General features: G+C 43.3%; 2 protein-coding genes across 2 annotated transcripts in view; both read left to right on the top strand.

The window, feature by feature from the left end:
• The window catches only part of LOC102202555 (MAGUK p55 subfamily member 5-A-like), a 26,971-nt gene extending 25,932 nt beyond the window's left edge, over positions 1–1,039 (top strand). Inside the window, exons 14-15 of the mRNA XM_005751790.1 lie at positions 642–752; positions 862–1,039. Of these exons, the coding sequence (XP_005751847.1) occupies positions 642–752; positions 862–1,038 (288 nt within the window). The 3' untranslated portion in view covers position 1,039. The remainder of the gene's footprint in view (positions 1–641; positions 753–861) is intronic.
• Positions 1,040–6,345: 5,306 nt separating this feature from the next.
• Positions 6,346–14,612, top strand: LOC102202273 (interferon-inducible GTPase 5-like). The gene is made up of 4 exons (XM_005751789.2): positions 6,346–6,750; positions 6,853–7,420; positions 8,225–8,655; positions 14,520–14,612. Exons 1-4 carry the CDS (start codon positions 6,346–6,348, stop codon positions 14,610–14,612), a joined length of 1,497 nt encoding a protein of 498 aa, XP_005751846.2.
• The last annotated feature ends 282 nt before the right edge of the window (positions 14,613–14,894 follow it).

Here is a 14,894-nt window from a genome sequence, read left to right as displayed (position 1 = left end):
GTGGGGGAACTTGCACAATCGGTGGCTGACTAAATACTTTTTTGCCCCACTGTACTTCCTCTCCTCCACCTGGGTCAGTAGCTTGTCCCTGACCTGGAGTGGCCATTCCACCCTTTCCTGCTGAGGACAGTGGGCTGAGACTTGGAGGTGCTGATCCCCTCCTGATGCAGCCAACAGGACCACGTCTGCTTTGAAGGCTCAGCAGCAGCTCCAGCACTCAGAGGACAGGGGTTACGTTTCTGACTCTGCTGATTGAGATAAAGGCACAGACACAGGAAGAGTGTCAGACAGCTGCCTCAGAGGCTCTCCATGCAAATAACAGCTCATCATCACGTCCACTGATGATCCACGTTACACAAGCTGCACTCATGACAAACGGACCTCGTTTGCACTGCGGTGCAGGTGATCCTGATAAACAGACAGTGAAGTATGAATGTGAGCTGTTCAGATGCTGCAGGTCCTCAGAGCAGCTCAGCTTTGAGCCAGCGAGCTAATGGGAGCTCTGTGCAGGTGACCGGGTACACCTGCAGAAAGCCATGAAGGTGTTCATACCTGGGAACACCTGTGCTGGAGAGCTTTCTCCACTGTTTGCTTGTTTTATACATGACATAGAGTGTGTGTCTGTCTGTGTGTGTTTCCAGGCTCTGAAGGTGCTGAGGAGTTCAGACTTGAAGCCTTACATCATCTTCATAGCTCCGCCCTCCCAGGAACGACTGCGAGCTTTATTGGCTAAAGAAAACAAGAACCCCAAGGTGCTCGTCCATTTACGTTTGCCCATCAGCTGTGTTTATGCATGTGTGTCTCAGTACTGACGTGTGTGTGTGTGTGTGTGTGTGTGTGTGTGTGTGTGTGTGTGTGTAGCCCGAGGAGCTGCGTGACATCATCGAGAAGGCGCGTGAGATGGAGCAGGGCTCCGGTCACCTGTTCGACTCCATCATCGTGAACACGGATCAGGACAAAGCTTTCACCGAGCTGCTGAGACTCATCAACAAGCTGGACACGGAGCCGCAGTGGGTGCCCTGCTCCTGGCTGCGCTGAACGAACATGCGCGCGCGCACACACACACACACACACACACACACACACACACACACACACACTGAGCTAGGGGGCGGACAGAAATCAGGACAGAAATCAGCTGAGATTTTGAATCAAACTGGATCATAACTGTTCGTGTTTGTTATTAAGGGCAGAACGAGTCCTGCTGAGCAACAATAAAATCATAATCGACTAACGAGACGGAGTAACGTCACAACGAGCTCAAATTATTTCTGTTATCTTAGTGGGAACATGAACAATCTGGTCTCTGACCAATAAAAATGAGTCTCGGCATTAAGCTCCTCCTCCTCCTCCTCCCCGCAGCACCTCAGTGTCCCAGCAGGGGGCGGGCCTCACAGCCTGTAGTGTCGCTGCCGCTCGATTGGTTCACATTTCGGTGTGTTTCTGTCCTCGCTCGTGGTCACGTGCAGACGGAGTTGTTCACTCACATTTTGGAGATGCAGAGCTCTGTGCCCGCCCCACTGAGGCATTCTGGGATACCTGAGGGCGAGCAGGCTCGGAACAGCGAGTTTAAAATCCTTTTTTTTTTTTTTTTTTTTTTTCACGACACAAACGTAAACTTTTGACATTTGACCTTCCGCTCACTTTGTTCTCGTTTTTAAACGTTTTGCTGGAATATTTATTGTGTAAATCGACACTGATGTCGCTGCATTAAAAACTTTATTTTGGAAAGATTCTGAACGTCTTTCCAGCTTTATTCTGAAAGTCTCAGATGTTTGTTTCCTGTCGCTGACTCTGAATCAGTTTTTGAACACACTCTGACGTCAGACTGTTTCGGGATGTCGTGTTTTTCTTGGAGTCGTGTTCGTGTTGGACCTCGCCGCCGTCGGCACCGCCTCGTCATCATTTCGTTTGTTTTTAATGTTTGTTTTAATTTGTTGTAAACACACTCACCTGTCCAGGTGAGACTCCTCAGGAGGAAATGTGAAGCTCACACTTTGGCTGCTGACTCCGCCCCCTCGGCCGGGCTGAGAGCACAGACTTCCTGTCTGACTGACTTTTACTGCACTTATGATTGTTTTTGTATCAGCTGATACTGTTTGACCTTTGACCTGGCGGCCTGTGTGTGTGTGTGTGTGTGTGTGTGTGTGTGTGTGTGTGTGTGTGTGTGTGTGTGTGTGTGTGTGTGTGTGAGAGAGAGAGTGTGAAACTCTGAGCTGAAGTAGAGACTCTGTATCATCACTGTAGAGCTTTTATATATTTGTAATATTCAAAATAGATTTATGAATACCAGAATGCACCAATAGGAGTGCAGCTTTCTCGCCCTCATCCCCTGCTATTGGTCCAGGAGGAAGAACAAGAGGGGGGCGGGGCTAGCTGTACTGAATGTAATTGATTCCACTTCCTGTTTCTCACTTCCTCCTGAGAGAAAACTTTTTGTATGAATATTCACCACAAAGACACGAATAATGAATAAAATAGATCATCAGTAGAAAATAAACCTGTTTGTTTTTATTCAAACTTTATTATTATAAAAACCACTGACATCACTTCCTCCTTTCAAACATAGTCGTAGCTTCCTACCTGAAGCCACAGCGGCTCAGAGCTGTGTGTGTGTGTGTGTGGGTGGGTGGGGGGGGCAGAGGGCCCGAGCCGGCCCCTCTCAGCCGTACGGCACGTGGTCGCCGCTCAATGCTAAACCCGCACCTGTGTGAGACGTGCACACTCACAGCCATAAGTTCAGTCCCACAGCAGAGAAACTGAAAAGATTCAACCTGTAGCTTTTGCAGATGGAGCTCTCCTCGGTTTTTGATGGGTGATTACTGCAGAGGTGGACTGGATTTAATGATTTGACCTCAATAAATGACACTTTCAAAGTCACCTGGATAAATATTGACTCTGAGATGCAAACCCCTTCATGGAGTTTGATTCCACATTAGGAATTTTCATCTGTCTGTGATTTTCTTTTGCTCTGCAAATACAACAGTAACAAATTCCCCTAAAAAGATGTTTTCATAAACAGCTGCTGCTGGTCTGTAAACATGACTGTGTTGCACACAAACGTTTGATGTGGAATAACAGCTCCATTCTTTATAAAAACAAATCCATTATTTCCAGAACTGGTGCAATAAAACTCTCGCAGTACGCCAACTGTCTCATGAAGGAGGGTGCTGAATTCTGATGTGACTATAACGCTCCTGTTTTCTCTGTAAACAGGAAACCAGCTTCTTCCTGCTCAGGTCTGGATTTGGTAATCCTTGTTAGGATCACAGCGTCACGTTTAGTGTCTGATCATATTCACTCTCATCGTGTTGTTTGGTTCCACTGATACTGACCATCATTATTCTCACTTTTATGTCATAAACCTGTTGAATATGTTCATGAGTCCAAGATCTCCAGTCAGAAGTTCATGACATTTTCTCAATAATGGACAAGAAGAAGAAAAAAACCCTAAAAACGTTTCATTTATTTAAACATTTCAATATATTCTTGTGTGTTGGAGCGATTTGATGGTGTTCTTGTCAACCTGATGTTTTGTTGCACTTAATGGAAAAATAAATAAAAGTCAAACCTGAGTGTGTAACTGTAGGGGGCGCAGTCGAGCTCTGGTACTGACTGATCTGAGAGGTTTAATCAGAAGTCTGAATGACCCTTTGCAGCTCTCAGTCTGTAAAGTTCATATTTAGCTTCGTACATCTGCTCTCTGCCAGTGTGCTGGCGCTCACACCACACACATTATTAAATCCGTTATCAGGGAGCACGTTTACCCTGTAAAGGTCTGAATGCAGTAAACTGTTAGCTTCCTGTAGTAGTATTAGGAGTATCAGTAGTTACAGGTGTGAGTGTTGCAGTAACTCAAGTTTGTTTCTCATCTTTTCCAGATCACGTCCTCAAAGTTAAACTTCGTGTTTTTTTTTTTTATCCAATAAGATAAAATGATCTCAAACACACGTTCGTAAACCCGCCGTACATGTCTGCAGTCAGACTGCGCGCGCACACACGCTGTAGTATGTCTGCATTTGTCATTACACAGCATTTCATTACTCCTTCGTTAACTTGTTGAGTGAATGTGAGGACAGCAACACTCACAGTTTGATGTAAACGCGGTGACGCTGTGATCTCAGAGTAATCATTTACATAATCCTTCCTCCGCTGTGCTGTGAAGCTCTCAGCCGAGCAGGGAGATTCAGATTGTGTGGATTTATACTGCTTCATTAAATTAAACATCAGATTAAACATCAAGTTCCCTCCATAAACCAGTGAGGTCCTTTAAAAGCATCGCTCACATATTCTGTTCAGTGATTTAGAGAATAAAAGCTCAGAGTCACTGGGTTTCATAAAGAGAATGCTGAACATGTGAAGCTCTCCTTCAGAATAAAAGACACGTGCAGCAGGCTGGATGCTGAGCGTTATTGAAAGAACACAGAGGGGTCACAAACACCTTACAGTCAGGCAGTCACATGATTCATGAACGCCATCATTGAGTTACAGTCTGCTTTCACAGAGACTTCTGGACATCTTCAGACAGTAAATGAGGTGGAGGGTCTGGGGGTGTGAGTGAGGTGCAGCTGTCTGAAAACACACGCTTCATCGATATAGTGTGATGTCATCTGTGATCCTGCACAAAGCTTCCTTAATGGTGACTGACAGATGTCAGTGCTGAGGTTCGCAGGACTCACCTGAGACCAGGTGACACCAGACTGTCAATGAAGAGAGTCAGTGTGGACCTCAGACTCAGCCTCTGTTTCCCTGGGTGTTTGTCCCACTGCTTCCTGCCTGTGGAGGCTGAGGGCTGTTAGTAATACAGAACTCTGAAGCGCTGAAACGTTCATCGCAGCTGTGACACTCTGAGAATTGCTCGGTCCATCACAGCGAAAGATGTATTTGAGACCACCCATCGAACACCCAACCTCATAGAGTGAGTGTATGATGATCTCTCTTGTACTGCGCTCAGACTTTGGTTGATCAAAAACTCTTGTAAACACAAAGGCTCCATCTGTCCAATGGCGAACGTCCCTTTCAATCAGTTCTAGGATGTTATATTCACTCTTTCTGTCTGTGCATGTGCGACATGGGGAGCGATAATAATAATAATAATGGATTGGATTTATATAGCGCTTTTCTAGGCACCCAAAGCTCTTTACAATACCACTATTTATTCACTCTCACATTCACACACTGGTGGAGGCAGCTACAGCCACAGCTGCCCTGGGGCAGGCTGACAGAAGCGAGGCTGCCATATCGCGCCATCGGCCCCTCTGGCCAACACCAGTAGGCAAGTAGGGTAAAGTGTCTTGCCCAAGGACACAACGGCCAGGACAGAGAGCCCAGGGATCAAACGGGCGACCTTACAGATGCGATTCCCAACCCCCTGAGCCACGGTCGCCCGATAAGAGTAGATGAGGAGGAAGTTATTCTTTGTATATTTTCATAGACTGCTCAACTTTTGCAGAACTAAACGTTCTGCATGATCAGGTTTTATGGCACAGAGAAAAGAGCCTGACTCTAGAAATAGCTGGGCTCATCTCAACACACATCTCAGGCTCTGGAACCAGTCTCCTGAAAGGAATACTTTGTGGACCTCCTTAATCCCAATGACGCGTCTTCTTCAGAGGACCCAGAGTTCGGGGATGAGGGGGACAGCTCGACCATCACTGAGGACGAGGTCAGTAAGGCAGTTAAGAATCTCCTTGGTGGCAGCACCACCTGTGGATGTGATAGGGCTGTCCTGGCTGACACATCTCTACTGCATATCTGAGGCAGGGCCTCTGGATTGGCAGACCAGGGTGGTGGTTCCCATCTTCAAGAAGGTAGACCGGAGGGTGTCCTTCAACTATTGGGGATCACACTCCTCAGCTTCCCCAGGAAGGTCTACACCAAGGTGCCAGAGAGGAGAGTTCGTCCGTTAGTCGAACTCAGAGAGGGGAGGAGCAACGCAGTGTTTGTCCTGGTCACTGAACCAACTCTTTACCCTCTCCAGGACACTTGAGCTTGTGGGAGAGTTTGCTCAACCAGTCTACATGTGCTTTAGGGATTTGGTGAAGGCAGAGGAGAAATCTAGAAAATTTACTCACCTAGTTTTGATGACTTTCACAACTTTAGTCAGCCAGTTCACGTCCACAGCCAGACTGGTTCCAGCTGCCAGCAGGACATACCGCATGAGGCAGGGCAGCAACTTCATCTGCACCGTTTAAAACAACACATTTTATTTACATTTATGATCCGCTTTAATGCAATAAATCAGTGCACGCCATAAACAGCTGACCAGAGTCAGAGTCTGTCAGTTCAGGATGTTCCAGATGTTGCAGCAGCAAAGAAGAACGCCTGCAGGAACATCTGGACCAGATGACCAAACTAGCAGCTGAAGAGGAGCTTTGTGATGCTGAGCGCTTCAGTGATGTTATTGAATTTGATGTTCAGGAAGATGTGAAATACTGTGGGCAGCTGTGGGAGGGCAGTCCACCCATGGCTGCTCCTAATCCAGCTTACAGTGAGAGCCTCCAAGAAGTGAAGAACACCATCCTCTCTAAAGCTTCAAAGTCTCCTGGGATCACTCTCTCACAGCTCAGAACCAAAATTCGGGACCTGTGGAACGCCCTCCTCAGTTTCAAGAACACACCTGAAGTTGTATTGTACAGAAAACTGGAGGCCCTGGCCAGAAAGCAGACCTGGATCCTGATAAGAAGCATGAAGACCACTGAAAACCAGCTTTTTAACACAACTGAAAATGGAACGCTCTACGAGGCACCAGTAAGTTATCTTTATAAAGAAAATAAACTGAAGATATGAAATATTTACAAATTCTTCATTCTAACATAAAATTTGAATTTTCCTTATTTTTCTTTTGTTTAGGATCAGCACGGAGGAGCCAGAGGATTCAATGAATCAGAAGAAATCCCTGGACATAAAGAAGACCTGCAGCACAAAGACACTGCTGCAGCAGCTGCAGAGATTCAACAACATTTAGAAAAACAAGATAATATTCCACTAAATATCGCCATCACAGGAGAATCTGGTTCTGGTAAATCCAGCTTTGTTAATTCTTTCAGAGGTGTGAGTGATGATGATGAGGGAGCTGCTCCTACTGGTGTGAAACAAACCACCTCAGAGGTCACACCGTACCCCCATCCCAACTATTCCAATGTTACTTTGTGGGATCTTCCTGGAATCGGCACCACCAAGTTTCCAGCTAAGAAGTACCTGAAGCTTGTTGGATTTGAGAAGTTTGACTTTTTCATCATCATCTCAAACACTCGCTTCACAGAAAATGACGTGAAACTCGCTCAGGAGACTCAGAAGATGAAGAAAAAGTTCTACTTTGTTCGCTCAAAGATCGACAACGATATAAATGCTGAGAGGAGAAAGAGAGACTTCAGTGCTGAGAGGACTCTGACAGAGATCAGAGACGACTGCGTTCACAGTGAGTGTCTCATCACAGCTGAGTGAGATCTGGATTCACTTTTTAAACATATCCTAGTTTTAAATTATTTAGTCTTTGTCTTGGTTCCCGGGTCAGTGACACAGTGTTTTGAGTTTGTATGAGTTCCTCTTGTATTTCTGGATTTATGTGTTCTGCATTGTTTAGTCTGTTTGCTTGGTATTATTTCCTAGTGCTCCCTCGTTCAGTTATCCATGCTTCTAGTTTCCTGTCGTGTTAGTGGGTGTTAGTTCTCCGTGTTCCCTCTCTTGTCTTGTTAGTACGTCTCTAGTCCTACTCTTTGTTTCTCCCTTTCCTGTTCCCATGTCCTTCTCTCTGTGTTTCATCCTTTGTCTACCCAGTCTGTCACGTGTCTCCATGTCTGTTCATCCCCAGTCCCAGTGTCAAGCTCACGTGTCTTTGTCAGAGTCGGTGTGTTATTTCCTGTTTTATTTTGATAGTCTCATGTGTGTGCTATGTTCAGTTTTACTGCCTGTCTCGTCAGTTAACTATGTTCAGCCGTGTTCCTCTCTGTCCTCTCTGTCCTGATTCCCTCTTGTAAATATTGTCTGTTTCTCCCACTGTTCTTTGTCATGTTGTCATCATATCTGCTCCAGCTGTGAGCTCTGTTTGGAGAGTTCCCTGATTATTAGGTTTCTGCTGTAGTTTATCTTGTGACCTGTAAATCCAGCATCAAAGCTTCTCTTGAGTCCTGCATATTGGATCCACGACACTTCCTTCCACACAGGATCCTATGATATTATTTTATAAATCTAACCATGTTCAACATGTTTCTCTATCACACAGGTCTACAAGGCATCGAGTCTCCACGGGTCTTCCTGGTGTCGAGTTTTAAGCAGCACTGGTGTGATTTCTCTCTTTTACAAGAGACCTTAGAGAGAGAACTTCCTATGAAGAAGAGAGATGCTCTGCTGTTTGTCATGCTCAACATCAACCCAGAGATCACCAGGAAGAAGAAAAAAGCTTTTCAGTCCAAATTAAAATACTGGGCCACTCTGTCTGCAGCTGGAGCAGCTGTTCCAGTTCCTGGTCTCTCTGCTAATGTTGATGCTGCTGTGCTGGTTGGTGCTGTCAAACATTATGTTCATGCGTTTGGTCTCGATATCCCGTCTCTGAAGAGACTTTCTGTGAGCACAGGTGTGCCCTACACTGATTTGTGTGCTGTCATCACTTCACCACTGGCTGCAGCAGAAATAACTACAGAGCTCCTCTTGAAGGTGATGACCCAACTTGTAGGAGTTGTTAAATTGATTGCAGCAGAGGAAGTATCCAGATTGACTTTAACAGCTGGAATCCCAGCAGCAATGGGTCTCTCTTTCACCATAACCTACACAATTCTGAATGCTATCATAAGCTCGCTGATGATGCTCACAGGGTGTTTGCAAAGAGTCATGGTCTGTAAAAATAAAAGGCAATGAAACTGATCAGTGTGTCCGAGGCCTCAGCAGGTCTCATTTCCTCTGATCAGACCAGAAACAGAGTAACTTCTCCCAGCTTCACACACCAAAAGCTTCCTCTTCCTCACATCAATACAGGAGCAAATGTGATCTTATTATACAGATATGAACTGTGTCAATATTATAAACTTTGTAAAATGTAGAAGAGCCACTGAATAGTGTTGTTTTTTGTCATTTTTCATGTAATGAGTTTGAATATTTCTTGATGTGGCGTCTTCATCAAAAATGTTTTATCTGATTTAATAAAATGATGAAACAGATTTTTTTGAATCTCCCAGCAAAATAAATTATTTTAATGCAGAGTGTTTGATGTAATGTGATAAGCAGACGTGTGTAGAACAGAAACTGCTCTGTGGTGTTTGTAAGCTGTTTACTGTAGAGTGTGATGAGTGTTCACTGCCCTCCAGTGGTCACAGTGAGGAACTACAACACAAACGATCCCTATGAACAATGTTTATTTGTCTAGTACAGGGGTCTCAAACTCGCGGCCCGAGGGCCATTTGCGGCCCACGTCACCTCTACTTGCATATTGATGTGAAGAATTTTTTTTTTTTAATTATTACACGAAAAATGATTTAATACAACAGGCATGGCCCTTTAAGACTGTAGCCTCATGGGCGGTGTAGTCCGTGCTGCAGGGAGAACGTGTGGGACCGCACCTCCCGCTGTGTGAGCGAGGGAGGGAGAAAAAAGTTAAGTAGAAAAGTATGAGCTGTCTCGGAGCAGAAACGGGAGCTGGAAGCATGTAAATATAATAATAACCACTGCAGCCAAACAGAGTGCCTGACATATGCTGACAAGCCCAGTTGTAAGTACGCTATTAAGACTCGACTGTACGCTGTGTTCGTGTTTTCCTCTAAAACAATAAGTTCGGTTGCAGCAGTCTTTCAACGCCTCTCTCTGTCTCTCGCTAGCAAAGTTGACCCAGACAACAAAGTAAAGCTAGTTTTCAGCTACGAGCCGACACGAACCCGACGTATTCGCCAGAGGTCCCTTTAGTATGGTTCGGAGCCGCGGACCTGGCCGAGGTAAGCATGTTGAGGGGTTGGCTGTGTTAGTTCAGTGACAGATTTATTTGGAAAGAAAACAATTTTCACTTGCAGTCGAAAACTAATGTGCACACTTATGCCTGCATTTTTATTTTGTTATATACAAACAAAATTGTAGCAAAAGTGCTTCCACGTGTTTGGCCAGAAAGAGCTGTTTATTTGGTAGTTCAGTGAAACTACTGTACTATACTGCTGAGTGACTGTCTTCTGCTCGTCAGATACATTTCATTGCCATGTTGACCCTGGGCTAACTTGCATATGACAAATGAAACTGAAAGGCTTCAGATAGTTAAGAGTGAGAAAAATATTGCGTTCATGTTTGCAGTTTTGTCTTGCTACACAATATTTGGAATTAAATAAAACAAACAAAACACTACATTTTAGGAAATATTAGACGGTGTTTTTGTGTTTGTACTACTTGGACACTAAAGTGGTCCTCCAATGAGATGACGGTGCCAGAAGTGGCCTGAGGCTCATTTGAGTTTGAGACCCCCGGTCTAGTATTAATAAAATGTATTTTAGCATATTTCATAATATCCTCCTAAACTTGGGGGGGGATAAGTAAACCTGGTGAATCACTAAACTCTCAGCTTCATTAGAATGGATCATTATGGGTAAATGTAATATAGAGGTCTCCATTTACTCCATAACACAATGATTTATTTGGTACATGTATACAAATCTATAATTATAATCTAAAACTAAACTGAGCGACTTTCAGTGACTTGTTCTAAAAAAAAATCAACCTACAGTCATTTTACAGTCATCAGAAATATGAGTCTTGGTTTTCCTGCAGAACATTTCAGGCTGAGCAGCCAATCCCAGTCAGAGAGAAGTGGATGTGACAGAAACACAGCAGAGAGAAGGACAGAAGGTCAGAGCTCTCAATTCAAGGAGCAAACACACAAAACAAGACGGGAAGAAATTTCAGAGGTTGGAAATACAAAACGCAAATGAAGGACAAGCTGGTAAAAGGTGGATGATGAAATGGATAAAATAAAATGAAATAAAATGCAGTTGGTGGTCCGAAATGATGAGAAACTGTGACTGCAGTTTTAAAATTTAACAATTGCTTGTGATGCTGTGTGTATTAATAATAGCAAATTATATAGGAACAATTTGCAGGAAAATGGAAAGTTCCTCACTCAGACTTTTTAAAACTCTGCTAGTTTTAAAAAGTTTGAAACATCAAGAACTCTGAACAGTTTTTATTCTCCTGCTGCAGGTTTGGAGGATGTTGTTTTATTCTTGTCACACAGTGGTGACAATTATTGTATTGATTATATTAATGGACCAGAGCAGAGTGGTGTGTTTAAATGAGTCCAGAGGCAGGGATGCAAATTTAAAGAACCAGCTGGCTTTAGTGAACCGAACCACAGATTTGACAACCACAGGTTTATGCTACTACACACAATTATGAAAAAAAAAATTACAAAAACATTTTAATACATAAAACTACCAGCATAAAGACTTGGCCAAGTGTAAAAACTCCAAAACGCATACAAAACACAACAGAAGTGCTCCAGGATGCTAGGGGGCAGTGTTGAGCATTTGTTACCTAGTGGCTACACAAGCCAGCAAGTACCAACGACTGGATTTGGTGTGTGGTAGTAACAGGTAAATGAACTTTTTTTTTTTTTAATTATTTGAATATATATGAGTGCTTGTGTATAAATACACAAACAATACACACATGCTTTCAGTTGTGTAATTTAAGTGATCTAGTAGCTCTGCTCTCTAAAAAGAGCCAGAAATCCCATCACTATTTGCTACTGGCTAAAATCTTCTGGTTCGTCGTGGTGTAAGTTGGAGCTATCATCATGTAAGGGCTCTTCTTTACCAGCTTTTCTCTTTACCCGTAAACCCTCTCTGTACACTGATAATCAGGTGGTTCTTAACACACTCAAGATCTGGTTTCAGTTTAGACGTCACTTTAATTTTGTAATGCCGTCTTCCTCGGGTCCTCTAAGCGACAACCATTTTTCCCCCTTCACTCTTGGACTCGACATTCTCAGTGTGGTGTGACAAGGGTATAAAACAGTTCAAACATTTATTTGTGGATGGTGTTTTCGATAGTTTTCCCAACTTGTCTTCTCGGTACGATCTCCCTATCACCCATTTGTTTCACTATTTTCAAATTTGAAATTTTGTTGCCAAGTGTTTCCCAAATTTTCTCCTCTTTACCTCCAGAACAGCAGTGGGAAACTACGCTATCATTTATTCCTCATCACAGAGGAACCATTTCAAAACTCTATGATACTATCCTGTCTTTTAGTAACCACTCAAGTGTCCATGGGAAGGAGAACTAGGAATTCAAATACAGGAGGAGTCTTGGGAACAGGCTATAGCGAGGGTACGATCTTCCACCTCCTGTGCTCGTCTTGGACTTATTCCATTTAAGGTCTTACACAGGGCGCATTTCTCTAAGTCTAGACTTTCTGACTTGTATTTGGAAGTGGAAAACAAATGTGATAAATGCCACGGCTCTCCTTGTCACCTTAGCCACATGTTTTTCTGTCCTGAGCTGGAAGCTTTCTGGACTGGATATGTTCCTATTATATCAGCTGTTCTTGGAGTAACTCTTCATCCCTGTCCTCTGATTGCTAGCTTTTCTAAGTATGTTTACTCAGGAAAATGAAGAAATGTTCACTGTATTTCAGTAAGTGCAAGTTCTGTGTTGTTTTCTTTTTCTAATAAAAAAATTGCAAAAAGAGCTTCTTCACTGTTCAGCTGAGATAAGGTTCACACTTCTGCTGCACAATGACAAAGTTAAACACTCGTTAACACAAGTTTGACAAATTATTTTTGCAACTATTGACCTAAAAATGCAACCAAGGAGTTTTTTTATAACCATTTAAATGATTTACAGAACAATCAGCTGTTCTGCATCAAATACGATGCCACACAAATGAGTTTCTAAGAGACGGAGGAGCCCATCATAGCCTGACACCTGCAGAGGATCAATGTTATACCCCGTATGTCCAACCGAGTGATTTATGACCCCAATAAAACGATTGATGACATAGGAAGTAATAAAGCAAATAATAAAACAGCAGTCACAAAAATATAATATTAATAATATTGTGATATTAATAATAAAGTTATGATATTTCATAACTCGTTAATTTTCAATAATTCCAAAAAATATGTGATCATGCAAAAGAACAACAAAATTTTTATCCAACTTTTGGTTTTTTTATCCAAACAAAGTTTACTTTTGATGGCCACAAAAATGCCGTCTGTTTATGACGCGCCTGTGTGTTTGTGTGAAAATGTGTTAAACCACGGTGACGTCCTAGTTAAACTCGTGCTTTTGTAACAGTGAGTATGGCGAGAGACAGAGGCTGCATGCCCCAATGGAAAACTTTATTATATTTTATTTGCATTTGTTTAATCCGAACAGAATCAAAGTCACAAACTCTCATGATCTCAAACCCCCGAGCACAAGCTGACAGCGTCTCCCACCTAACCCCAAGCCTTAGCCAAGTTAACAGGGTTCTCCTGAAATCCCCCGTGTTCGTCCAAGCTCACAGCACTGACCCCGTACCACAGCTTTCTAGGGTCTCCCCTCTACCCCCAAAACCTTATGCATGTTAACAGGACCTCCCCTGAAAAACCCTTAGGCATCTTCACAGGATCCCTCTTCTCACATCCAGCGCTCGGGGTAAAATGACTCAGTCAGCTGGTTCAGGTGCAGCCGAGGGGAGGAGTCAGAGAAATCACCTGCCATCTCAGAGTCTGTTACTATGGTGACTGACTTGAGTTGAAGTTGGAGGACATTTCAATAACATCTTTGATGGATAAATGGCCACGTGGTTTACATCACAGAACAAACTGATCTCTCTGCTTTCATCTCACTGATATCTGGAGAGAGAAACATCCTGATGACAGAAGGTGAACAAATTAGTTCCTCAACCTAGAAAAACATCGCTGCACCATTAACACTGTTGTCAAGTTAAACATCAGTGTGGTTGTTACTGAGGACCGAAACAGCCAACTTCTGATCCAACAAACAACTTTACAGATCCAGTTTCTCACAGGCAGATTCCTTCCTGACCTCCATTCCTACAAAGACCTTAAATAATAGTTATGTGATCGAACTATCGCAGGTGCTGAGCACTATTAATCTTCTCAAAAATAACAAATCAGCAGGAATGGACGGTCTAACTGAAGAGTTTTCTAAGGTTTTTGCTGCTGAGCTGGGCCTGTTTTTGAGCAAAGTCTTGATGAGGGAAGTCTTCCCCCCACTATGACTCAGGGACCGCCCACTCTCATTCCCAAACCCAATAAAGACAGTTTACTTCCAGATAATTGGCGCCTATTTGCCTGCTCAATAAGGATTATAAGACTTTAGCTCTAATTTCAGCAAAGAGGCTCAAAACGGATTTCCCTCATAATGAACACAATCAGGTTTTATGGCTAACAGACAAATAACCCACAGTATCAGGTCAGTGCTGGACGTTTTAGACTGCTGTCAACGTTTTGATGACAGTGGATTCATGTTATTTGTAGATCTTTATAAACACCAGTTCATTTTACAGTCCTTACATAAACTTGGCTTTTGTTCATCCACAGAGACTCTACAGAAACAGCTCAGTGACACTAACGGTGTCAGACAAGGATGGCCTGCTTCTCTGTACCTCTTTTTACCATTCGTCCAACTCTTAGCAGACCACATCAGATCTCATATGTGTCTCACTGCTGGACAGAAATCTGATCATCACTCAGCTGCCTGATGGTCCTGTTTTACTGATGAATGAATGACTTACATCTGAATATTAACGACCGTGAACTTATGGCTGTGAAGGAATGTTCCAGTACAGCTATTTGTAATATACAAGTTAAATGATGTTGAATAATAATTACGAAGGATCAGCAAAGAAGGACATCCTTAAATCTGGAACCTATCCTCAGAGAGATCTCTCCTTAAGAGGAAGAGTTCTGCTCACC

Source organism: Pundamilia nyererei, unplaced genomic scaffold (assembly GCF_000239375.1).
Source record: "Pundamilia nyererei isolate P.nyererei 1_Seehausen unplaced genomic scaffold, PunNye1.0 scaffold00325, whole genome shotgun sequence".
NCBI classification, from domain to species: Eukaryota; Metazoa; Chordata; class Actinopteri; order Cichliformes; family Cichlidae; genus Pundamilia; species Pundamilia nyererei.
This window is presented reverse-complemented; position numbering and strand designations above follow the sequence as displayed.

Coding starts and splice junctions, on each gene's coding strand:
- LOC102202273 (XM_005751789.2), top strand. CDS start 6,346: ATGACCAAACTAGCAGCTGAAGAGGAGCTTTGTGATGCTGAGCGCTTC. Junction 6,751..6,852: donor GAACGCTCTACGAGGCACCA/GTAAGTTATCTT, acceptor TCTTTTGTTTAG/GATCAGCACGGAGGAGCCAG. Junction 8,656..14,519: donor CTACAGAGCTCCTCTTGAAG/GTGATGACCCAA, acceptor GTTCATCCACAG/AGACTCTACAGAAACAGCTC.